Here is a 25,315-nt window from a genome sequence, read left to right as displayed (position 1 = left end):
TCTCGCTCCGGCCGGCTCAGCGGTGCAGTCGCGCGCCGTCCCCTCCAGAAACCGCGGCGCTGCCAGCAGGGGCCGCGCGCGGGAGAGGCGCAGCGGCCGCGGGGCTCCGCGCTGCCTGAGGCGGCTGAGGAGCGGCTGAGGAGCGGATGGGGGGCGGTTGAGGAGCCGCTGAGGGACGGCTGAGAACCCGCCGAGGAGCGGCTGCTGGGGCGCCGTGCGGGGGGCGGTCTCCCCTCAGGTGCCGCGGCGGCGCCGGGAGCCCCGGCGCCCGGCCGGTACGCGCCTCACGCAGCGCGGCCCGGGCGGCAGCGGCTGCCGAGCCTGAGCCAGGCGTCTTTGGGCACTGGGGCCTCCGCCGCAGCCCGTGCCGACGGGAAGCGCCGCGACTGAGCATTGCAAGAGCTCGGACAAAGGGAGAGGCCTGTCCTGACCTTGGTGTCGGATGGTCGGGGCAGAGGTGAAAATGGTCCACATGACTAAACCAAATATAACAGCATCCATGACCATATCGTTCATTTTGCATCATTTTATAAAGCTACTGACCATCACCTGGATGAGCACAGTGGAGGAGTTGTCCTTCTCTCAGCCAATACATTCCAGCATATAAAAAATGCTCTATCTCTTCTCCAGCAATGTAACTTGAGTTACAGGACTGTTCTTCAGAAGAGGAAAACTTTCAACAAAATCATATAACAAAGCACCGTAGCCTAAGCAGTTACATGTAAACTCCCATTGCTCAGTAAGCCTGTTAGTCTATCCATTGACAAGCCTTCACATTTCAAATTCGTTGTCAAAGCATCTATTTCCCCCCACCCTCCAACTTTCTAGCACTCATGGCTGTGATGAACTTGCTGCAATAAATATTTCAAGCTTCTAATTAATTTTTACCATCTTTCATTACCTCTCTGCAGTCTAAAGAACGAGGTTGCTATTTTAAATATACAGCCTCTGCCCCCCTGCTATCAGCATTCCCCTTTCCTCTGATGAAACTGCTCCAGGGGTATTTTTTTCTTTCTTTTGACCCCAATTTGCAGGCATGATGTCTGGTAACTTGTTTAAGTGCAAAAGAAACAAACACCTGCTTCCTATTCTACCTTAAATCTTTTGGGTTTTACTTGACCTCCATCTCAGCACCAGGGAACTTCATTTTCTGGTAGTGCTATTTTATGTAACCAGTTCTATTAAACTGTGGCCTTTCTTGCACTGTTTTTACTTCTATCTTCAGTAAGAGAGGTGTATTTCTTTGCCTTCTAAGGTGATAGACTAGAAAAGGAAAATAATAGCTTTAATACTGGTGACAACATATGCTGTGTACCATACGTTCTTGAACTCTTGAACTCTTTCTATTGCAGATTTAAGGTACACGGTCCATCATTTCAAAATGGCAATGTGCATTTGTGAGCCTAAACTGTTCCCTGGTCAGGAACTGCTCTTCAGTCTTGAGATTGAAATCAGCATGGTTTTAGGCTGTGAGAAGCTATCTGCAAAGGATGGAATGCATCAGCTGACAAGAATCCCCACTTCAGTTTCACAGAGAAGGGTAGGTGTGAGGGACTTCACTTCTGTCCTTTTCTTCTCAAAACAAAAAACTGCAATATTGGATTTTGCCTTCTGATATTATTCTACATGTCTAATCTGATGGGCTACTAAGAAATAAGCAATACCAGCACTAAATAAGGTTTTTATTTTTGGCACACTGTGTTCAGCAGCCAGTTATAATAATGGGTTACATGGCAGCAGCTCATAATCAGATAATTATGTGGGAAAAAAGCCCTAAACATAACAACCTTCTGCTTTTCAAATAACAATCACAAGAGCATTAACAGTATATAAGCTGTAAGTTATTCTTCAGCAACTTCTATGACTAAAACAGTATTTTCAAGCTCTGCTTAGATGAAACCATACAGATTTGTTTATACAGGGAATGCATCAAACTCCTGCTTCAACAGAAGGGACAGCATTAGTCCTTGCTCCTTCCACGCAGTCCATTCAGATGTTACACACGTTAGCACAGCACTATTGTACCTGTTTGCTTTACATTTAATCCTTTCTTATTCCTTCTACTTTTTCTAATATAACCAGCACAAGTAGGATTCTTTCCCCTTTTTTCAGGCTCACAACTGTTAGTAGTTAAACCAAACCCACCTAGTCCCCATTTGTTTTGTTTTATGTAGTACCCAATGCCAGTAGGTGCAGGGACAGTGTGCAGTAGATGTAATGAAGTCCCATGGTGTACGCACACAGCTTATACAGTCACTCCAGCGTCAGTATGCAGTATCCCTCACACAGCACACACTTCCCTCCTTACTGTCTAACACTTAGACATCATACCTAAAACTTCAGAGCATTTATACCCATTGCCTAACCCTCAGAGAGGCCCTGAGGTAGACGCTATTCTCCCATTTTACAGATGGGAAAACTGAGGCAGGAGTATTAATGTCTTGTCCAATACTCCAAATTAAAGCAGATCTAAAAGTTCCCACTTCAATATTATGGCTGTAAATTGGTTGTATCTAAAGTAGCAAAATCATGGCAACAAGAAGCCACGCTTCAGAATACTAAGCCCTTCATTGTTATTATTTTCATTATTATTATTATTATTACTATTATTATTTCTACAGGCTACAAATCAGATATGTTAACAGCAGTTTTTTTGCTTTATGTCAGGAAGTGAGAGACTCCAGATGAAACATGTGATTAAGAAATGATGGTAGAAAATAATTCAAAATCCAACCAATGATGAATTCTGTTTAATACTAGAAAAGCCAGAAAGACACTCTCCAGACCAAAAAGTATTAATTAAAGAAAAAAAAAAAAAGAAAAAAAGAACAAGACATTTCAAAATGGTTTAAGCTGACATTATGTTGTTTTATTTCAATTTCACAAAAGAAATACTTTATAAAACTAAAATCAGTTAACCCAGCCACTATCAACAGAGGGTGGTATAAGCAAAAGACACTAGGTCAGAACCTGCAGTGAAGAGCCATCTGTTCCTATTACTGGAATGCTCCTGTACCACCAGAACACTTCACTGGGGGATGGAGAGAACCAGGATTTTACAGCAGTTTGGAGAAGCATAATAGCTCCTCCTAGTTGGTGCTTTGTTGCTACTCAGGTCTCCTCTGTATCATAAGTGTAACAAGGATTTACTGATTTTGGAAAGAACAGATCCAGCATAGCAAGAAATTTTCCAATTCAATTTTATGCAAATTTCCTTTAAAAAGATACTACTGTATATTAAAATCAGACCATCAAACTGATTACTTAGCTAATTTATGTGGGATATCCAGTCTCATTACTGAAAGGAAAATGAATGCAAGGCTTAAGCCATGTGCTAAATAAAATATATATGGGCTTTGGGTAGATACTTGTATGTTTGCCTGAGCTTTGATTATGGGAGAGCAGAGGTGGGAGGATTTGTTCAGTTATTGTTAAGGAATTCTACTCCCTGCCCTCCCCATTCCAAATTTTTCATTGGGTGGCAAGACTGGAGATGAGAAGGAATAAGGTAAAGGAATAATCTTAATGCTTTACTAAGGTTCTGATAGAGCGGGCCACAGAACCTTGCACAAATATAAACAAAGTATCTGCCTAGGGACAGCTTGACCTGTTTTTATCATGCCCAAGTTATGGCTGTTCAATTTGACAGCGGCATCTGTCAAACCATCCACCCTATCCCTTAGGCCCCCTTCTCTCCTGAAGAGTACATAATGGCAAGAATCCTTCCTTCTACCTATTCCTTTCTGAAAAGGGTGGGGCAGTGGGAGAGAGAAAGAAAGAAAGAAACAAACACAAAACAAACAAACAAAAAAACCCAAACAAACAAACAAAAAAAACCACCCCAAGAAATTAGATTATTTCAAAGATGGGCAACTGTCCCTTGTAGAATAAACCCCTCCAAAAAGGGATATTTCTTTGTTCCTATAACCCACGATAAATTAAAACCAAGTAAGAAGTCTCTGGTTTGACACAATAAATACTTAGAATATAGCAAATTAAAAAATATAGTTACAAAACCCTCAATGGAATTCTCTTTCTGACCTAAACTGCAGACAGATTCTTCACAGATAAAAAGTATCTCCAAAATCACCTGCAGCTCCTCTCCTCTCCCTGTTCACTAGGCTTGGTCAACAAGTGCTATCACATACCCTTTGGAATACTGTTAAGACAAAAACAATATAAAGCACAAGAAATCTACTCCTAAATTTGTTTTTTTATACTGCCAAGGGTGTAGGAAGCAACCATCTGTGGGGAACCTTCATTGCAGTGCACAGTGACAGAGTCACAGCACTACAGTTAACATGGACAGGGAGACTAGGGGGAAAAACAGCCATAGGAAAGGAAGGAGATAGAACCCATAAATGCTGTAAAAGGAAGAGATAAGCAAGACAGAGACAGAAAAAGACCAATTGAGTCCAGCTGGACTTCCCAGTTCTGGCAGCAGAGCAGATGAGATGTTGAACAGGAAGAGTTCCTTGGGGCCAGTCATAACTAGGAATGTTGTTGGCATTTTCTTCGTCATTGACAGTGAGGAAGTAGAAGTTAACCCTCTCTGACACTGACACGTGGCTCTGCCAGTGAGCTGTGGATAATCCCAATAATTGATTCAACACCATCTCCCTCCAGCAAGGTGCGGTGGTCTCCTTCAATAACATGAACAGATACTTTCCCATCGCATACCTGTGTACGAAAAAGAAAAATTTTTCATTCACAATTTCCAACCAGCTGGTCACCTAGCCACTTTGGGTTTGTTAGTCTTCTAAGTTACTCATAATTTAGACCACTGTCTCTATCGGACTCAGTTAAAAATGGCACCGGTTTTACTCTGACACATTTTTACAGATCAGCTGTGGGGCACTGTTTAGAACCAGTGTTTCAAAGCACAATAGTTTGACAGCCTGACAGGTGATCCACTCAAATATAAGCTGGGCAGAAAGTTAACGAACCTAGTACCAAAAGAATAATTTACCTGCAATATCAAAGAATGAATGATAAAGTAGCTACTTCCAAGCCCTTAAGTAAACCAAATAAACACACCCCCCCCACCATCCTTCTCCCACCACCACAAATCTTCCTTTAAGCTCATTATGTAACTTTAATAACATATAAATTAGTCAATAATTACTAAGTTAGATATCTGAAAGGATAGGAGATGCCAGAAGCAGGAAGGGAATTCTGACAGTCACTTCCTTTTCCCTGGTATTTGCACCAACTTAACCCTTGTATGTGAGCAAGAACAGTGACCTTATCTGGACTAAAGGACAAACCCCAAGTTTTTTTAGCCCACAAGAAACCCACTTCTAACTACTCACTAGCTTCTAAGTGAAAAAAAGGTAACTGAGAAAAAGCTGCTTTTATTATCAGAAGACTGACACTTGCTCTTCAGAAGGCTGCCCTCATTCTGTGAACTAACTTCAGGGTCTACAGTGAAAAGAGACTGCTCTCTTTTAACATCCTTATTATCCAAAGTCATTCTAGAGAGCTGCAAGAATCAGCTATAGAAAACACATCCTATATAGAGGCAAGACTTTCTCACCCTCACTACCCACAGAAAATGCCTGGAACCAATAAACTCATTTGCTTTTGGAGACTTCTAATTCTTGTTAGAGCACAGGAGCTCCAGAACAATAATTTCTTCAAGGTTGGTTTTGTCTTTTTTTTCTCAGTAAGGATGATTTCCCATGTTTTCCTTTGGCTTCCCCAGATATCAGAAGAAATTCAACAGTCATCAGTGGGCCCACAACTGACCTCTGAGAGTTTATAGTCTCTACCCAGACCTTCCTCGTATTCACTGTGAGACTTTGCCCGCATCAGTGTCACGTTCCCATGATACTTGGAGTCTGGTATATACTTGTCAGCAGCCTTCAGCTTATGGTAAAATGAAGTAGCAGCAAAGCTGAGTGCTTCACGATTGATGTTTGTATGAATCCCAGTTATTAGGTCTACAGCAGCATTCACACGAGCCTCCAGATTTTTCAGGGGCAGAAGAACCTCCAGCAGCTGGAAATATTAACATTTTTTTTTCACATTAGTCTCAACAGTTGAGAATCCATCTCCATTAAACAAAAAAACATACACCGTCTTGTGTAATATCAAGACATACGGATCTTGAAAATAAGAAACAGTACCTTATTGTATTCAGTGCCCGTAAATTGCTGAACAAAGGCACACAGTGCTTCTGTCTCCAGTGCAGCCTCATTTCCTTGGGTCAATTTGGCTCTGTAGCTCTGAAAGAGAGAAAAATACAATGTGAACATAAGAGGAATGTGCCTGATGTTAAGTCAGATAAAAACAATTTTAGAACCAAAGGTGTGAACTGGGAAAAAAAGGAAGGGGGGAAATCCCTTCAGGACAGATTAGAAAGCAAATCCACAGGTGGCAATTGCCAAGAGCCTAGTATTCTTTAAAGTACAATGGAAATGAAAGGGAAGCCTTAAGCAAGGTTCCCTCGCACTACTACAAGACAATCTTGACTTGCAGACACCAGGATCTTCCAGAAGACATATTATGATTTTTCATAGCAAGAGCAACATTTGTGCCTGAACTCTTTCCATTTAATGAAGACCATCTCTCACGTGCTTCTACCCTTCAGCCATCTCTAAGCATCCAACTGTCTACAGTTGTCTTCCAAAATCCCTGTGAATAAAAGTCTGTCAGCTTTTCAGATTGCTCATATCTAGAATAGTAAGCTTTGAGAAAAATGAGCCCTAATGAGAGAGGATGGTCCCCAGAAAGAAGATTCTCTTTGTGCCCCTTACCTGGGTATATGCTGCCACAAAGGAATGAGACCCATCAAAAAGGAATAAACTGTTGAGTGCATGGGAAGCATTTTGTTGTGCTTGCAGCTGGGAACACATTTCAAAGGCTACACAGGCACCAAAAGAGTATCCAGCAATGCGGTAAGGTCCTTCAGGCTGTATCTGCTTCATGCAATCAATGTAATAGGCTGCCAGGCTTTGGATGCTGTCCAAAGGAGCGGCTAGAACATGGAAGTGAGTTAGAAAGACTGGTGAAAAGACACTGGCAGAGACAAATTATGTTTTCATGCTTTCATGTTTTATGTTTCAGAAACAATCTTGTTGGAAACATGTAGGTTACTTTGCAGGTAAATTACTAAATTATTGTTAACAACTTGCATTTAGGACAAGTAATAGTAATATTGCTGCTTTCCAAGGACAGATTGAACAGGATGCTTTGACTTTTGTATACATAACTCTTCAATTGCATCTATTATTCCTCGACACTGAGATGTTTGACATGACCCTCTGCAGACTAATAGGCCTGATACTTGTTCTTCCAACTTTAATAGTCTAGGAACAAAGCCCTCTCTAAAAGCAACTACAGTTCAGAATGTTATGTTTGCAAATTCAAGATGCTGAAGAACAGAGATACCTTTTGTGCACTGGAGCCCATAGCAGGGCATGTGAAGTCTGGAGGCCAGAGTGTGGAAAACTGCAATGGATCCTTCAATGGGGTGAACAAGGAAAAGAGGGCGCTCCATGCTCTGAACATCATTGAGACGAGTGATTGTTGGTGCTTCTGGGTTCACCAGTAAGTTGTTCAAATCTAGTTTCGGAGGTTTGCCTGGGCCTATCTTCGTCAGTGGGGATGACTTCAGCTCTTTGAAGGAAAGCACACCAGACAAACCCAATTAGCTTCAGGGTCAGTCTCGGTCATGTTAGCCATACTCTTGAAGGACAACCTCAGGGCTAGGGCTGCCCTAGATTAGCCTGTTGCCTCACTACATCATCAGGTCATAGAGGCAGGGATCTTCCTACTGTCAGTTGCTCTGCAACAACTGCTTTTAGCTTCCTGTGAGCGTGACATTACATTGTTTATTCCCCAGACAAGTAAAAGATCTCAAATTGCATCCCACACATAAGAGTACTCATGCATGCAGCTGCTAGCCAAGCAAGAAAGCAGCTTTCACACCTGCCTTGCTTGTATACCCTGCCCCCAGAAATGATGGGCCTGTCCTAGTGGTCAATACACTTCTGTGACATGTCTGTCACTTAAAAAACTATTCAATTATAACTTTATTTAATGATCTGATAGAGGTTTATGTCACTAGAGATGAAAGCAATTAATTGGAAGCTTAATTATTTGGACTCAGGTGACTGGTAGCAACCCTAATCCAGACACTTTACCCTCTGCTGTCCTGGACTTGGAAGAAAGTTCACGAAGTTTGTTGATTGTAAGGAGTCGAATTTCTCTCATGGTCATAACGATGTCATAGTCTCTCTCCAATGTCTGGCGCACCTCCACACCCATCAGGGAATCCAAGCCCAAGTCAGCCAAGGAACTCTCAGCATTCAGACTACTCACATCACGGACCCCTGATAACAAAAGAGCATGCTGGCAAAAGGCCAATTTCTTTTCAGCTCTAGGCCTCTCTAGCAGCCTTCTCCACTTTGTTCTACCTCCTACAATCTCAATAAATTGCAGCTGTAGAGCTTCAGGATCATCTAATCTTTCATAAACCACCTCTTCTACAACCCCCACCTTGTCATTTGGGATCTAGTAGAGTACATATTAAATGTGCACAGATTTATGACAGGGGATACATTAGTCCCAACTAAATAGCTGTGAATATTTTCACATCAGCTCTAGACCAAATACAGAACTGTCAGTCAGCCAGACAGACTCCACACACTGGAGGCTCTAATTGAAACTGCAGTCCTAGACCTAATACAACTAATCCTCAGCTACAATGAGATGAAAGTTATCAGTGCCAGTGATGGTTGACTGCAACACTTGATGCCTACGACACTGGAGGAGGAGGTGATACATTTAGGCTTCATTTTCCTTTTTCCCTTCCATTTTCACACTGTTCAATCTCTCACCCTTTCCTTATCCGTAGAAGGCCTCTCATAATAACACCTGCATCTTCAGCTCTTTGTCCCCTCCTCCACCTTGTGCACCCTTCCCACTATATAGGCTTCATTACTAGCTCCTCCCTTTGTTGCTTTCATACTCTCTTCTTCCAAACTAACCCTATAGCTGGTGTGGTTTCCCAGACTCTTTCCTATTGCTTCTAAAAGCCGCATCTGCTCTGAGAGATCAGATTTGCTGTCAGTGAGTTGCACACAACTCCTTAAGTAACACAGGAGACTCTCTTTCATTAATCAGTACTTTTTTTTGGTAGAAAACAAAGGATCACTAGATGGTTCTGTCTTCAATAGAGACAACTGAAGTGGGACATGGTAAACAAGAGTTGACAGCGATTATTGAGTACCAACACAAAAATAAGAGACACGATGGTAAAAGAAAGCAGATTCAAGACAGACAGGACATGGCACTTGTACTGCATAGTTAAGCTATGGTTACTAGATGTTCACATGGGATGAGAGACAGAGCTGGTAAGTGAATAAAATACCAGCTAAGCAGTAAGTAGAGAAAAGCTAATTTTTTGTGGCATGGGGACATACCAAGGTGAATGTCTGAAAGCTGGAACAGTACTCAGAAAATCAGTTATGTATTTGCTGTCTTATGTGCTGTCCCAGAATTTTGCTCTTGGGGGCTGTTCTTGTTGATTCTCCATTTGGAGAAAGGTACCAGTTCACTCTAAATAAAACCCAAGACTCTGGAGCATATATGCGTATCTATGTAAACACAGTAACGGAGAAAAATCCATAAAAGAAACAGTCCTTATTTGAGAGAAGGAGCCGTGTAAAGGGAAAAAAAAAGCAACAGTCTCACAACAGCAACATTGCCACACCACAGGAGATCAGGAAGAGATGCTGGACAGAGGGCCTACAGCAGCACCACTACTTTCCCAAAGTAATGAGAGAGTAGGCACCGTCCAATAGTGCTTGAGTGACAGCACTTACCCAGGATGTGAGCAACAGCTTCTACAAGGTCCCGCTGACTACCTCCTTCAGCTTTCACTGAGACCTTCTCTGCTAGGACAAAACTGGACATGACAGGATGAGGTTGATTCAGGAAAACATCGAGCACCTCCAGGCATGAGCTCATTTGTTGGGGAATCGTTCCCCCCACCACAATGTCTTTGTTTCCCATTGTCTTCATCAAGATACCCACATCACCAATGGCTCCCCACTGGATTGCCAGGCCTGGAGAAGAAATTAGAAGAACACACTAAGCAGCTAACTAAAGCACATGGCAGGAACAGGAGTTAATAAAAAAGGGACTTAATAATGAGCTATGCTAAGGCATGCATTTCCTTTGTACTGTTAAATGGTCAGTATTCATTCACACATTAATGACTCAGGGTAACATCTAGGAGCAGAAAACAGCCTTCAACATACTTTATCACTCCAGATAAGTGCAGAGGTTTCTGGCGAGCTGGTCCTCATCTGGATGTCTGGCAAGATAATTTATACTGTGCAATGAGTAAAGTCATCTCACCTGGGAGTCCATCGTGGTGTCGCTGCTCACAGATACGCTCCATGGTAGAATTGGCAAAGCCGTAATTACTTTGCCCAGCATTTCCTCTTCCACAGCTTACAGAGGAGAATACAACGAAATAGTCCAGGTCTGGACACTTCTTACGAGTCACCCTTGGAACAGAGCAGGAAAAACTCCATCAGAAAAACCTGCTTAATGTATCATTGTCAAAGGCTAGTGCAAGACTAAAACAACTAAGCTTGATCAGTTCCTTGACTTTAAAAAGTTCTTATTTATCCCTTCTACAGACACTTACCAATCCAAATGAAGGGTGCCTGAATACTTTGGCTTGTTGACCTCCCAGAATAATTCTGGGGTCTGATTTTCAATCATGCCATCTCTAAGGACCTATGGGGAGTGAGAAGAGGGATTAAAAAAAAAACCTAATTTCAGTATCTCCAGTTTCTCTGTTTAAATATGCCACATGGCTTGAGATATGAGAGGATATTGCTACACAATTCATTTTTATAACTTCACAGTACAGACATATCTGGAATATCCCAAAATATAGACAACATGGCTTTTGCCAAGTCTGCTTTTTTCAGTATTTTTTCTGTATTGACACTGTAGAAATTCTGGCAAGCTCTACATGGGATTTTTCTTGTCCACAGGAGGCTAGGGCAACATTTATCTTACCACAGAACTGAACTCGCTGGCCAAATAACTCTTGCTTCTCAGGTCAAGGGAACAGACCCATAAGCCTTTAGTCACCAGGTAAGACCAAAGCATAGTATCCTTTGAAACACAGAGAACTTAACTAAAATTGTATGAAGCCTGACTGCCTTTAGTCACGTGAATGGATGTTGCCTCTTACAAGTCCTGAGCATTTCTGTCACTTACCACAGCCAAATTAAAGATGCCTCCAACTGGTCCAAGCTGCAAAGCTTCTTCTATCAATTGCTGTGTTCCTTCTAGTGTTCCAATATCACTGGTAGATACCAGCACTTTGATTCCCAGTGCCTTCCACTCTTTAACACGTTTAGCCTGGTAGCCTAGAAAATATAAAGGTGGACAGTGCCTGGGATGAAGAATCCCAACCATAAGGCTTTGGTTAAGCTGCTCCTTTATGCTTTTCTGACTAGATAGGGACTGGATAGCTAAATAATTCCTGATTCAGCAAGATAAAAATTGGACAAAATTTGAACAGCAGCTAGAAATAATTTGAATTTCAAAAATTCTACATAGATAAAATAGAGAACAGCATTGGGAGAACCTAAGGGCTGGGGTGGCAGTGGGGGGAAGGAAGGAAAGAAAAATACAACTGTGAAGAGAAATTAACAAAAATTTGGGTACTGAGATTGGGAAAATTGGCTAGATTAGAGCAAAGCAACAGATTATAGTAGCACAGACAGAACTTGAGAAGTAGTATTTGATCTATGTGTTTGTACACGCAAGTGGTGTGATTGTGAACTTGCCAAAAGAAGAAACCTGTAGAGACAGAGAGCAGTTGAGTTATGAGTGAATTTGTACGAGGAAATACTGAAGACTAGCACTGATAAATCTCAATGCTGCCACTGTAATCAAACTAACGCCTGAGTAAGCATCCACACATGTAGTTTGAGGAACAAAGTATCTTTAACAAGGAGTTTTTAGGCCCTTCCTTGTGGCATGTGATCCAACATGCTACAGCCAGTGGACAAGTCAGTGAGGTATCCAGACACTGCAGAGGGCATAAAGGTAAAAGAAAGGCTACAGAATAAACCCTGTATAAGAGAGAAAATGAGTGATAGAAATAGGAAGCATAAAAGGGGGAAAGTAGTAGTTGGAAATAAAGGTCAAGCTAAAAGATAGTTCCTCCTTTACAATAAAGGAGACAAGAGCTTGAAGTGAGATAATACAGGAAAGAAAAGAGATCAAGACATTATTAGTCACCAACAGGACACTTAAAAATGGAGAGAAACTACAAACTGAAGTCTGTTGAAAGGCAGTCATATTCCCTGTTTCCTTACAATTTTTGCTTACCAGTTCGTATGCCAGAACGAGACGTCAGTATAATTTTCTGTGCTCCTCTCTCAATTAGCCACTGTGCCAACTCCAGCCCAAATCCTCCTAGGCCCCCTGTGATGATGTAGGACTTCGTAGGTGGACAGGAGGTTCGGGAGATTGCAGAGATTTTAACTGGTTCAGACTTTCTTAAAGGATACTCCTTTTCCTCTTCTTGGATCTTCCCCCACAAAACAAAAAAAAACCAACCCAACCAAGAGCCAGAAACAACACACACACACACAAAAAAAAAAGGTAGTTAAAATTAGATAATCAGATACATAATGCATCTCTTATCTTTCCATGCTCCTCCAGTCAATGAGAAAGAACATTGTAGAGTCAGTGCCAGACTTGGCAGTTACAATTGTGACAGTGTCAGCAGTAAAAACTGACCCTGTGCTGCCCTACTCATAGAACTTCAACTCAAAATGGATCCAAATATCCAATAGTCACCAGAGGATGGCCAGAGGCATCAGAGAATCAAAACCATTATCACATTACCTTGATGATAACTTTGCCAATATGTTTTCCTTGTGCCATGAATCTGAAGGCAGCTTCTACCTCTTCTTTGTTGAAGACTGTACTCCTCAGAGGCTTTACTACACCGTCTCTTATGCCTTTCTTCAACAGCTCTGATACTACTTCCCACTCTTGGTTTCCCTCATCAAATATTGAATCTAGTAGGATCCCATGAAATGCTACGTTCTTGAGGAAGAGAGACATTCCTAGAAAAAGCAACTTGGTTATGACCTGATGCTGCTGACATTTCAAAATGGAGCCTACCCTCTGCTCCAGAAGCATTTCTGGGCAGCTTACAGGAGTAAAGCAGTCAGATGCTTGAATTCTTCATTTTCCAAACTCATTCTTGCATATATTCTCCAATACATAACATTACATTCTTCTCTTACAAGCAGACCAGTTTCACAGAAATGCCACTCCAAAAAATTGTGTGTTGAGAGGACAAGCTATATCATGGTCTGTCTGATATTAAAAAGGACATGTTTTTTCTCTTGTGACAGCTGAGTTAGAGTCACAGGGGAGCTAGAATCCTGCATACATCATGTCTATCTCCACAGGAGACTCTTCCTCATAGCAAGGTTTTCCAATATTGTAGGATCTTTTACAATTTAATTATAATAAGGAAGCAGGCTGTCGACACTATATGCAGTCATTCTACAACAGGAGAACACTCATTTTTCACTGACACATCACCTTACAACATTCAAAAATTTTTCCCATCCAAGAGAAATCAGGGTTCTCTTGCCCTGTGCCCTCAAAACTGGTAGATTTAGCTGTTTGCTGCCTTAAGGGACAAGAGGCCTTGCAGAGGGGTCTGGATAGACTGGAACACTGGGCAATCATAAGCAATACAAAATTTAACAAATGTCAATTGTGCACCTGAGCCTCAGTAACACCAGACACAAGTATAAATTTTGGGGAGGCTGGAGAGCTGTCCTGCAGAAAAGGACACCTGGGGGGTGCTGGGCAGCAGCTAAAACCCAATGAGAGGTGCTTCCCAATGCCCCACCTTACCAAGCTGACTGTTGTTAGATAGATCAAATTTGCCTATTTCCAAGAAGCGCCCATGTCGAGCAAGACAACGCAAACTGGCTTGGAGCTTCTCTTCTGCCAAGGAATTTAACACGAGGTTGACACCTGCAATGAAAGGAGAAACATCTACTTAACTCTGCTGAGAGCCTAACCCTGTCTTCTAGTGACTCATATTGTCTTTAGAATGCACAACTGATAATGTGGCTTAGCTGACAAAAAAAGGAAAAATATTTCTTGAACTTCACCTTTTCCGTTGGTAACTCGAAGTATATGTTGCTCAAAGGTAGTATCTCTCGAGCTGGAAAAGCTATTAGCATCTAGCTGTGGGAATCTTGCTTGGAGATACTTACGTTTCTCAGTGGAACCTGGAAGTAGAAGGCAGGTTGAAAGATGTCACTATTTTAATTTTTATGATGAAACAGCCCATTTTCCACTGCACATCTTTCTTCCAAGAACTGTAAGTCTGAGAAGCCATCTCCAAGCTTTCAGTCTCCCAGGATGTCAGACTAATTGGTTGCTACTGTTCATTTATGAGATAGAGCAAGGACCAGAAACTAATGAGAGCCTTGCAATGGACAGGCACTGGATTCATATTACTAAATGTAAAATGAGCAAGCCATGATCTTCTTCCAGTCTTTTGATTATATAGTGTACAGAGACATAAATCTGACTGTCCTGTGGAATTTTCAAGCACAGAGTCAGTAGCTGTATTTACTATGTAACCAGCTCTCAGCCTGGAAATTAGATCAAAGCTACAGTAGATCACATTGGGGGGGAATAAGTATATACCTAAATAGGTATATATACTTATATAATATGTGTACACACACACGCTTCCTCTATTAGCTATAATCTCTTTCTCCCCATGACTTTGGGCCCTCAGTACTCACCGACAGTAGTAAAGACACGGCAGCCCATGCTCAGGGCAATGGCAATGGCTGCTTGGCCCACACCTCCTGAGCCAGAGTGAATAAGGATACTCTCACCCTTCTTCATACCACCTCGAACCACCAAAGCATAATAAGCAGTGGCATAAACCACAGGCACTGAAGCTGCTTCTTCTAGAGTCCTAAGGAGCAAAGTGAAAGAGGTATCTTTAGCCTTGGGAAAAACTACTAAATTTTCCTGATGAAATTTGCCTTTCTGCAACAGAAAAGTTTGACTGCTGAGACGGATAAGAATGTGTAAGATAAGATAGATAAGAAAGTGTCAATCATAGAGCAGACTACCACAGCTGCCAAACACAGCCAGTTTTCATTATTTTGCAAAAGTATTTCAGTAACTAACCAGTAACATAACCAACACTGATACCCCAGTGTATACTGAAACACGCAAAGCTAAGACCCCCCAAAAAAAGATGAGAACCTTGTGCAAGCCACTGTACAAAAACTAGTGCTGAACTCCTGCAGTGAATCTAATCCAAAACCCTACAGTTGCTTGGGACACTATAGCCCTGTTAACATTTGCCAGAGGCAAATCTAGCCATTGTGCAGCACTCAGGTTTGATCAGGGCTGTCATCAGCCTCAGGCAGGAAGGCAAATCTTAACCAGAAAACAGAAGCTGACCTACCAGTTTTCAGGCACCTCCCACAGAAACTTTTTTTCACAGTCTACCACTGTGGCCAGCCCCTTTGCTGGCAGCAATCCCATCACTCTTCTTCCAGCCAGGTCCCGTCCTGAGAACTCCATGCCCAGCATGCATTGCTGCAAAGCCCAGTTACCTGAAAGAACATTAACACCTTTTAAAAAAAACAAAAAAAACAAAAAAAACCAACCTCTTCTAAATTTCCTTTACTACAGCAGCAATCCCTGGAAGTGTAAACCTCTGGGATTTGTCTCTTCTGCAAACAGTTCATAAACTGTCATAGTTAATGACTCACTGCAAGAGCAACAGAAAAAGACTTGGTCTCATTAAATCAGAAGCATTTATCCTTGATGATATTGCTTTAGTTTCCAGTTTTCATCTGAGAAATTTCATTAAAACATCTTGTTTCAGAGGCAATTCTGTCCCTCAGAAAAAGAATGATACATAAACTAGAAAGATGATCACTGCAAAAATATACTGTGAAATATGAATTTTTGATAATTCATGTTTTAGGCAGACACTTATATCAGTCATAGAATCATAGAATTGTTTGTGTTGGAAGAGACCTTAAAGATCATCTACTTCCAACCTTCTGCCATGGACAGGGGCAACTTCCATTATGCCAGGTGGTTCAGTCAGGAAGGAGAACCCAGCCATACTCAAATCACTAAATTTTTACATGTTCCATCCCCTCTCTTTTAAATACGTATTTTAAAACCATTTCATACACATTACATTAATTCTTAACTCGCTATGAAGATAATGCCACTTCCATTTTGTAAACAGGCAATTACATCATTGTGCATTTTTCCTCTCTGAAATCCAAGCTTGTCCAACGGCATGGCAGCATGAAACTTCAACATTCTCACCTTGGTATTTACCATGCCCATCTCTGGAACCTCCATCAAACTTTTTATCTCACACTTGGTATCTGTGCAATGTGGCAAGCAACATTTCTCAGAGCATGGTTTGTTAATTGTGCCATATTTTAAAAAATGGAACTGTAACTGGATGCAGAACTTGGGAACTTTTTGGTGTACAGCCATGTAGCAGGGCTGTACTTCCTTTTCAAAAGTATGCTTTCTGGCATACAATCTAGCATAACTAACAATCAAGAGATGAGTTCTAGAACAACAATATCCTTCTAGTGTAACTTTAACTCACCAGGGATAGCATCGGGAGAAAGCTTCCCTGTGGCCAGCATAATGTCCCGGAAGTTGAGAGATGCATAATAGACTTTGCAGAGCAAAACATTGGGATCAGCTGTGTGGAAGTGTCGAAGTGGGGAGACAATCCAGCGAAGAGATGAGAGATCTCCACGAGTTAGCACATTTACATAGGCATATTCTGTCAGCTCCTGAGGTTGTGCTGCAGAAGAAGGAACAGTAAGAACTTACACATATTAACAAAGGTACGTGCTCTCCAAAACGAGTAAATTCCTTTTGCAATTTCTACCTTCTCCTCCATTTGCTATCCAGAGAGCCCTTTCTTGCTTTGCAGTACTACTGATGCCCTAAATAGCCTATCCATCCTCCTGGCACCACAGTGTGCTACTGTTAACTTTGAGCTGAAGCAGAATTCAAAATTGTTCATTAAAAATAATAATAAAAGGTAACTGTAGGAACAATAGCTACTCATTTTCTATTCAAAGTTCATTCAGATTCAAGGCCTTGCAAGTGATCCTCAGCTCTCAAAGACTGTACCTTGCTGCAATAGAAGATGCCTGAAGGAGCCCCACTTTCCATCACGATACACATTCATCACCAGGTCCTTCTGAACAATCTTCTGCATCTCCAGGGAAGAAAGACTCGTGGGTGGGACAGCAGATGAAGGGTTCAAGTTGGAAATGAACACACACCTGAAGACAAGAGTTGTTTGTTTTGCTATAGGTCTGAAAAGAAGCTAACACAAATCTCTCCCAGATGCGACTCAAGGACACGCTTACATACCTGATTCGGTGGCCTTCTGCTTCAAGGCGAAGGCAGTTCACCATTCCCAAAATTCCTGAGTTCGCACAACTGGTGGCAGTCAACCACACAGGCTTCTCTGATGGGTCAGCCAAGATCTCCTACAAAACAAACCCCAAACTGTTTTACTAGGAACTACAAAGAAAATAGCCCTCATATCCTTGGTAGTGATTAGTAACTTCTATTTTATTAAAAGTAACTGAACACACACAGTCTTCTTTTAACACTACTAAATATCTCATTTAGAAAGTATAATGATTTGGAAATTCAAATACCTAGGACACAGGAATTCTCACCTTTAAGGACTCAACCCACTTATAGTTCGTCTCATCTACTGGCAGAAAAATAGGTGTTTTGACAGGAACTTGCCGACGGCACAGGAAAATAACTGAGCCAAAGAATGACTTCTTCATGGCAACAAGATTCAGTGAAGCTTTGCTGAATAAGTTCTCCCACTGTGCCTGTCAAATCATGCAAAGCAACAAATTAACAGCAATGTCAAAAGTCAATTTTTCTTGACTTTTCTTGAAAACTTGTTCTGTATTATCTCAGTACAAATACATGTTTGATTAACATAACAGTGTTTTATCCACATCTAGACTACTCCTTCTTCCCTAAAGGATCTTCCAAAAGTGGGAGTACAAGTATCTCAAAGTCGTAGTTAGGGAACCAGTCTTAGCACACTAGCAGGTGTGCAAAAAACCTGACCATGAGACATGACCATGCCACCAAATCCCATAGTGTACTTGAATGTGTCTACCCTATGTCACATAAGCCCTGTATGCACAGACATGGGGAAAAGCATCCATATGCCTAAGTTACACTGAAATGGCATTTCAGAAAAATAAAAGAATGAAAATGCATGTATGGCATATCCAGAAACATGTAAGGATTACTGTCTGAATGAAATAAAAATTACTGCAGGCTCTCAGAAAAGCATTCATTTGCTTTTCATATGCCAGGCACAGACCAGCAGAAGGTTTTTACAGCATGATCCCTTATATATCAAGGACGATGGGACAGTGTCTGTATCTAGAAAACTTTGAGAACTATCTAAGTCCTGCACACTCTTGCCTGGCTTGTATAATTTCCTTCAGAGAAGGTGCATTCAACAGACATGTATCTTCTCCCAGGGATTTGCTAATACCAGGCTATTGATACTAATGATAGATCTACGGTTTTTGTTATTAGTGCTAGTAGCATCTCAATGCCTTCTCTTTATCCCCCTGTTCACCGGGAAAGATGCAGAGCAAAGAACTTAATCTTTCTTCTCAAATCCCCTTGAAAAAATGTCTGCAGGAAGTGAAGGGATAGAATCCATGTAATTGCAAAATTCAAAATCCAACAACCCCACTCCAGAATTATCAACAAAACCCAAACTCTTGGAAGTGCTACTCAATGGAAAGGCATGCAAGCAATGTCTACTATACATTTACCATCAGGGCATTTGCAAGCAACAGACTCAGACTATCCATGGTGAAAGTATCTGTCCTTCCAAGAGGCTTACCTCACTTAGGAAGCTGTGTTTCTGCTGCAGATCTGGGCTTGTAAGGAAACTGACAATTTCTCCAAGAGTTTCTCCCTTAAGAAGAGTATGTAGCAAAACAAACCCTCCTTCTTTCACAGCAGCTGCCAAATTAGAGAGTATTTCAGTGGTATTCACTAAAACACTTGTCGAACAGTTGTATACCACCAGGTCAGCATCGGTCAGATTTCCAGAGGGAAGGCTAGATGGATCCCACTGGCTAGAGACAACACCAGCATCTTGTAGCTCTGTTTCAATAGCTGAAAGGTTTTCCAGGATGCAGTCAGTGGCAATGTAGTCAACCTGCAACAGTGGCTGAGCATTCAGAATACTTTTCACACGAGAGAACAGTTGTCCACTTCCTGCATTAGCCTTTGAGAGAAAGAAGAGGAAGGAAAAGCAAAAACCAAATAAAAACATGAGTGATATCCAGAATTAAAACTAGAACAACAGCAGTATGTAATTAGGTTACTGGAAGGCCTAGTAACACTAGCTACGGTCCCATCCCAGGCTTCCAGCTAACCTCTACTATCTTTATCCTATGACTGATCATGTTCTCCAATGCCACATCCAGGCAAGTCCTCAACTCTGCAGAAGCCAGCAATCCACTGAGAAGAGGGTCATTTTGGAAGTGCATTTTCTCTCGAAGCACAACTTGTTGCAGCTCAGAATGGAGGTTTCCATTCAGTTCCAGGCGGCAGATCTCAGCGAGGATATGCTGAAGGCCCTTCTGTGTGGATGAGGACCCCGTAGCAGCCACTGCAGTTTCTAGTCCAGGGATGACTAATTTGACCCCATGCACTGCCACCTTAGACTGTAAGTTCTTGATCAGACCTATAGAATAGAAGAGGAAATGAAAGGAAGAGTCAAGATTTTCCAAGAATGCTTTTCCTCTTTGCCTCCGTTTGCTACGCCAGCTGATCAGCACCACATATTACAGCATCCTATATCATTAGCCCACCCACACAGCTACAGTGAAGCCTCTTACATTCACATGATTATGTATTGTGCAGTAGTTGCCCCAAATTAGTAGACTTTGTAGCAAAACAAACTAAACCCCACAATTACCTGTAGTAAGACTGACTGAAAGAGGGTAACTAACAGAAAACTTCTGATTGATTTAGAGAACTGTGAAGGAAAATTTAAGTTTCTGCAGATACAAAAATACTAAAATGCCTTTTTGCTTTATAAACTGATGGGAAATAGTTAATCATGACTGAGGATCAGGAACTGGATTACAAAATAAAATATTCCCACCACAGCCTAGAAAAAATACCCTCTGGGGGCAGTATTTGGATGCTGCAGGGGAAAACTAAGGAGAAAAAAAGGGAAATCTTTAAAGTCTATTGCCAAATCTGAGGATGAGCATGAAGACACTTCACCAACACAGAATGAAAAAAATTACTCTCTCAAGATGAAGCAAAATTCACCACTAGAGTAAAAATTAAAAAAAAAAAATTTTTTTTTTCTCTTTGATGAAAAGGCACTTAAGGTGATTAGTTTAGTAGATGTCTCCTCATCAAAAACACTGTATTTAGCTACCAGTTTCACAACAGACTGAACTGCTCCTATTCTATTCTTGTGGCAAACAATTGCTTTGAATGTGTGCCTCACTAAATCATTTTCCCTGTTTGGATATGTGCCCACAATCAAATGGGAACAAGGAACAAATGGGAACCTTGCCTATCTTAGCAGTTCACAGGGAAAAACAAACCTTTTAACCAAAAGGTTAAAAACTCACTTAAGTAATCTCCCCTGCCAGGGTCTAAAGCAACTAGGTTGGATTTCTCGTTAAAGATGATTTGTGTCTCTCTGCTTGCAGAAGGGTTGTGCCATCTGACACCACATCTGACTGTTATAGAAGGAAAGATGTCCTTCTTCACAGCTTTTTACTCTTTCCCACATTCTAGAGATCTCAGGCAGAACTAGCTTTTAGCTTCCAGCAATTGTACAGAGAACCCTTGCTGAAGTCTTCTACAACACAATATCTTGGATGTTCTGAAGGAGTATGAACAGCTTCTCTCAAGACACTTCTCTCAGGCTAGAAGATTCTCCTAGTATGACAAGAAAGCAATCCACGCCACCTTTGCAGTGCTCCAGATAGGCATGAAGATGGGCACTTGAAGACAAACAGCTACTCTCAGTGTAGGGCACAAAGCAGAATTTTTCCAGGGTGGGAGGTATCTGTTCCTGTTGTCGTCGTGGTGCCACAGTAGCATGAAGACCATTGATCTGAACACCTCCTGCTTTAAGGTTATCAAGACAGTGGTCCACAACAACTTCAAAAGCTGAAAGTCAGGAAAGAAATGTAAGTTGGAAAACAAAAAAATATTTTGCTCAAGGTGATTTGATGAACAGTGCTATGTCAGGCTCTTTCATAGAGAGGTTACAGAGTTGCAGAATAGCTTGGACACTAAGAGGGCCCCCCCATCGAAATTCATCCTACTACTTCAGAATTCACACATTCACCCAGTAGTCAAAGCAATCAGCAGAAGTTCAAGCATGAGAGACATTACCTTCTATATTGTCCTGGTATTGGCACACCTGCTCATGATGCAGCACGGGATCAATACAGACCGAGCGAATCCTCGTGGGTAAGCGTAGACTGCGGCCAGCCTCAGGTAAGATCAGCATATGTAGCAGAGTGTCAAGGAAGGTCACCCAGTTCCCATTCCACAGAACTTTTCCTGCACTTGCTGCAGAAGAGGAAGAGAAAGCCTCACTATTTCATCATTCATCAGATGCTAGAATGTCACTGCTTATTAAATGCCAAGTTTGGTGTATGTACCCAGCTTCCCCTGTAAACTCCACCACACAGTTCTACATTGGAGAGAAAAACTTTCCCAATGCTCTTGGTTGTTCTCTCTTATCACACAAAGTATAATTATCTCACAAGACACAGTCAGGCGAACTGTTAATTCCATTTGTATTAAAAGATCAAATAGTCATCATTACGATAGCCAGGCTCATTGTAAGGAAATTTTGAAAGGAAGGCTCTTTTGAAAGGAAATTCACCTTCACTGTTGCATTCTAGAACACCCTGGAAAGTTGGTCCATAATTATATCCACGCAGATGCAGCTCTTGGTAAACGTCTTCTTTCAAGAGTCCGGGCTTTGAGCTCCTGTCTACTTGAGTCCGAAAGCCATCTGGCTGGTTACGGAAATTCTTCTGAGCAGCGTTTTCTAGGACTGAAATCTTCCCTGAAGGGCACAGTAACACGAATAATGATCATTATAATTGTTTATAAAGAATGGATATTCTAAGACTGTATATATACACTTATACTTCCTTCACTTACCACTCACAGCCAGATTCCCATTTCCTGACACCTCAAAGCAGCGGGAAGCAGGCATGAGTCTTACTTCCAGCTGTACTGATCCTTCAAGAAACATTGAGGAAGACAGGACTGTGAGATCATTTATTTCTACCATCCTGAAGCAGAACATTTTCTTTCACAATTTCTAGACTTACTGCTCACAGCATGTAATAAAAATGACCATAATGCATACTACTTGACTGTATGAATCCATTCCTTTGCTCAGTCATGCTGCACTCCTCTTTAGTCCCTCTCCTGCATTCCTCCTCACTTTTCCCATGCATTCCTTTCCTCCCACTCCCTCCATCTTCACTACATAGTTGTGCAGTTATACCAGCACTCCTCACTCACCCTTTTTGGGAATGATAGTTGCCTGATGAATTGTGACATTCTCAAACATAACAGCCATTTCCTCCATGGCCACACCAAGAGACCGTGCCAGTGTTCGCCAAGCCAGCACAAGGTACCCAGTTGCAGGGTACAAAACTCTGCCATCAATGCAGTGACCAATCAAGTAGTGGTCAGGGGAGTCAGGACTCACATCTGTCAAAGAACAAAGAGCAGAATAAAAAGAATAAAAACACTCTAATAGAGAGGTTTTTCCTCCTCAATATCTACAAGAGGCTCTAGTTTCTCCAACTATCCTGCCTGACAACATGCAGCTCTTAGAATTACTCTTAGTTTAAAGCAACAGAGGTTCCTGGTTTTTCATGTTCTCTCATCCCATTTCAGAAACAGATACAGGTTTTTGTCAATCCAAACCAAATATTTAAGCTTCAGAGGATGGCTTCCAGGATGCTGTTTTGAGTATTCTTTTCTTAGTTTTACAAAAGGAAACACAGGTAAAGCAGGAAAGTGACAAACAAATAATAAAACCCAAACAAACAACACACCAATATTGTAGACTGAAGCAGATGCAGAGCCTTTGGAACCTGCTGGAAAGTCTTCAGCTTTCGGAACGTCCCAGTCCTGACTGTGGTCCCATTTGATGTATGGAGAAATAAGGGGTGTTCCCACAGGGACAGGGTATTCCACAGAGGGGAACAAGTTATTTCCAAGAACATTTATCCTAAAAAGACAAAAATAATCAAGACAGTGGGGGAAGGGATGGGAAAAAAAAGTAAGGAAAAAAATTGGTTATAATACTTAAGAGGTCAGACAGTAATTGGTCTCAGACTCCATGTCTGAGATGTACCATGAATACTTACTGCAGCCAAATTTGTAATTAACAGTCTGTAAGATGCAAAATTTATTTCCAGAAGCTAGTGCCAGGTTCCTAGGCCTTTAAAATGGGACTTCTCATTAGAAGGCACCTTCCTTGCCCAAGCAGTCTCTAACCCACAGGAACACTTCACAAGTGAGCATACTAAGTATGTAAAGCACAAATGTACATCCCATTTATTTCAAGGTTTCTTGAAGGAGTGTTTGAATCCATGTGAAGACATGCATATTAGAGAAGAGACCTGAATTCCCTTCTGTTATCCCACTCACCCTCCTCCCCTAGTCTCCTTACCCAGTTAAATGAATCTTTCCAATGTGTGTTAAGAAGAACTCCAAATTATTTTTGTGATCTTTCTTCATCAAAGGCAGAATGGTGCAAGTTGGTTTCAAAGTTCTCTTCAAGATAGCCTGGTCAAGCAGAATCCATAATCACTGGTGGAAGGCATCACTTACTACTTTGTCTCTGAATTTTTGTCTTTAGGTCTCAAACTACTTATGTATCTGTGCTAGCTGCTGGCACATACACCACTTTAACAGGGAAGAGTACCCTTCCAGCAACCCAAGCTGTTGCACATCTAATAAAACAGAACCTACAGAATATTAATGTAATTCTGCCAAAACACAAATATCCCTTTCCCAAGCAGACTGTGAAGTGAAATCAAAACCTGCACTTGAAGAACTGCTAAGTCACTTTCTCATGCCTCCCACTTGCACACACTCCCTTGCCAGGAAAAGCACCTTATAATCTGAAATATCCTAGAGCATTTCTCAAGCAAAAGCTATTAGACCAAAAAACTCAGCTTTGAACACCTGACCCAATTTTTATCTTCTCTTCAAGCTGATTATGTGGTCTTTACATGAGAAAAGAAAGGAATGGAAGACAAAATCAAGATACTCTCAAACCCAGACAATGAGGGCTTAGTCACTTGCTTTAGAGTCCAAAATTGCTCAATGATTTCAACATGAGGCATATAATCTCTATCGAAAAAATATATGCCCAGATTAAAAACTACTCTTGATTCTCCCTTCAAGTCACTTTCAAAGCATAAGACCAACATGATATAGTAAAAATACACTGGATTGAAACTCAGAAGCACTGTGTAACTATTAATCTTGAGTAACTACTATTCTTCCTAAGACTTCTCCTCTTGCATGCCACTGACCAAATAAAAAAGACCAGCCCTAGAGACTTAAGGGACAGAGACAAGACCACACCACTGATCCTGAGAAGCAAGTATTTCCCAATGCACCTCATGTTCTGCATTCTCTACTATGAAGTTAATTCCATGAGAATCAATTTTTATAGGGCAGGGAGAAAAGAATAATGACCTGATCTCATTAGAGAAAGGAGTTTAAGAAGAAAGTAAGTTCCTGTGGTCTCAGACTACTTGATCTAGGAGAAGATGGGAAAACACCACTGCTATCCACCACCTTTTAAGACAAAACTTCAACCCAAATTCAGAGTACAGATGGTAAAATATGTTTTTCATAGAGAAGGCCTGTTAAGTTTTTGCATGTCTCACTCCACCATAATTTTTGCACACACTCTCCATTAGATCCAAACCATGAAATGCTTTCCTTACTCATTATGCAGTTCAGAAAGCTGGCTATCAGTTATCAAGTGCATAGGAACAAATAGCAGCAGCAATGTGAATGTCTGCGTGAGGAAGTGGTAGTGTGTTAGGGATTTTTTATTTTTAGTATTAACATACACCACCCCCTAAAAAACCACACAGAAACAAAGAAAAAAACTAACATT

General features: G+C 41.4%; 1 protein-coding gene and 1 long non-coding RNA gene across 2 annotated transcripts in view; one reads left to right on the top strand and one right to left on the bottom strand.

The window, feature by feature from the left end:
- The first annotated feature begins 55 nt into the window (after nt 1-55).
- Nucleotides 56-2,826, top strand: LOC128797803 (uncharacterized). Its single transcript, XR_008434239.1, has 3 exons — nt 56-457; nt 1,353-1,540; nt 2,668-2,826. It is a non-coding gene; the product is annotated as an uncharacterized LOC128797803 (long non-coding RNA).
- A 21-nt stretch (nt 2,827-2,847) lies between these two features.
- Nucleotides 2,848-25,315, bottom strand: part of FASN (fatty acid synthase) — a 40,733-nt gene continuing 18,265 nt past the window's right edge. The window contains 31 exon segments of the mRNA XM_053960699.1: nt 2,848-4,680; nt 5,749-6,000; nt 6,129-6,227; nt 6,759-6,979; nt 7,393-7,620; nt 8,148-8,336; nt 9,831-10,073; nt 10,369-10,520; nt 10,664-10,755; nt 11,248-11,399; nt 12,370-12,571; nt 12,892-13,115; nt 13,924-14,046; nt 14,187-14,306; nt 14,832-14,926; nt 14,928-14,979; nt 14,982-15,010; nt 15,512-15,662; nt 16,691-16,894; nt 17,230-17,384; nt 17,476-17,594; nt 17,790-17,954; nt 19,001-19,390; nt 19,542-19,852; nt 21,103-21,306; nt 21,535-21,714; nt 22,034-22,219; nt 22,318-22,398; nt 22,687-22,878; nt 23,229-23,404; nt 23,849-23,964. Of these exon segments, the coding sequence (XP_053816674.1) occupies nt 4,543-4,680; nt 5,749-6,000; nt 6,129-6,227; nt 6,759-6,979; nt 7,393-7,620; nt 8,148-8,336; nt 9,831-10,073; nt 10,369-10,520; nt 10,664-10,755; nt 11,248-11,399; nt 12,370-12,571; nt 12,892-13,115; nt 13,924-14,046; nt 14,187-14,306; nt 14,832-14,926; nt 14,928-14,979; nt 14,982-15,010; nt 15,512-15,662; nt 16,691-16,894; nt 17,230-17,384; nt 17,476-17,594; nt 17,790-17,954; nt 19,001-19,390; nt 19,542-19,852; nt 21,103-21,306; nt 21,535-21,714; nt 22,034-22,219; nt 22,318-22,398; nt 22,687-22,878; nt 23,229-23,404; nt 23,849-23,964 (5,241 nt within the window). The 3' untranslated portion in view covers nt 2,848-4,542.

Source organism: Vidua chalybeata, chromosome 19 (genome assembly GCF_026979565.1).
Source record: "Vidua chalybeata isolate OUT-0048 chromosome 19, bVidCha1 merged haplotype, whole genome shotgun sequence".
NCBI classification, from domain to species: domain Eukaryota; kingdom Metazoa; phylum Chordata; class Aves; order Passeriformes; family Viduidae; genus Vidua; species Vidua chalybeata.
This window is presented reverse-complemented; position numbering and strand designations above follow the sequence as displayed.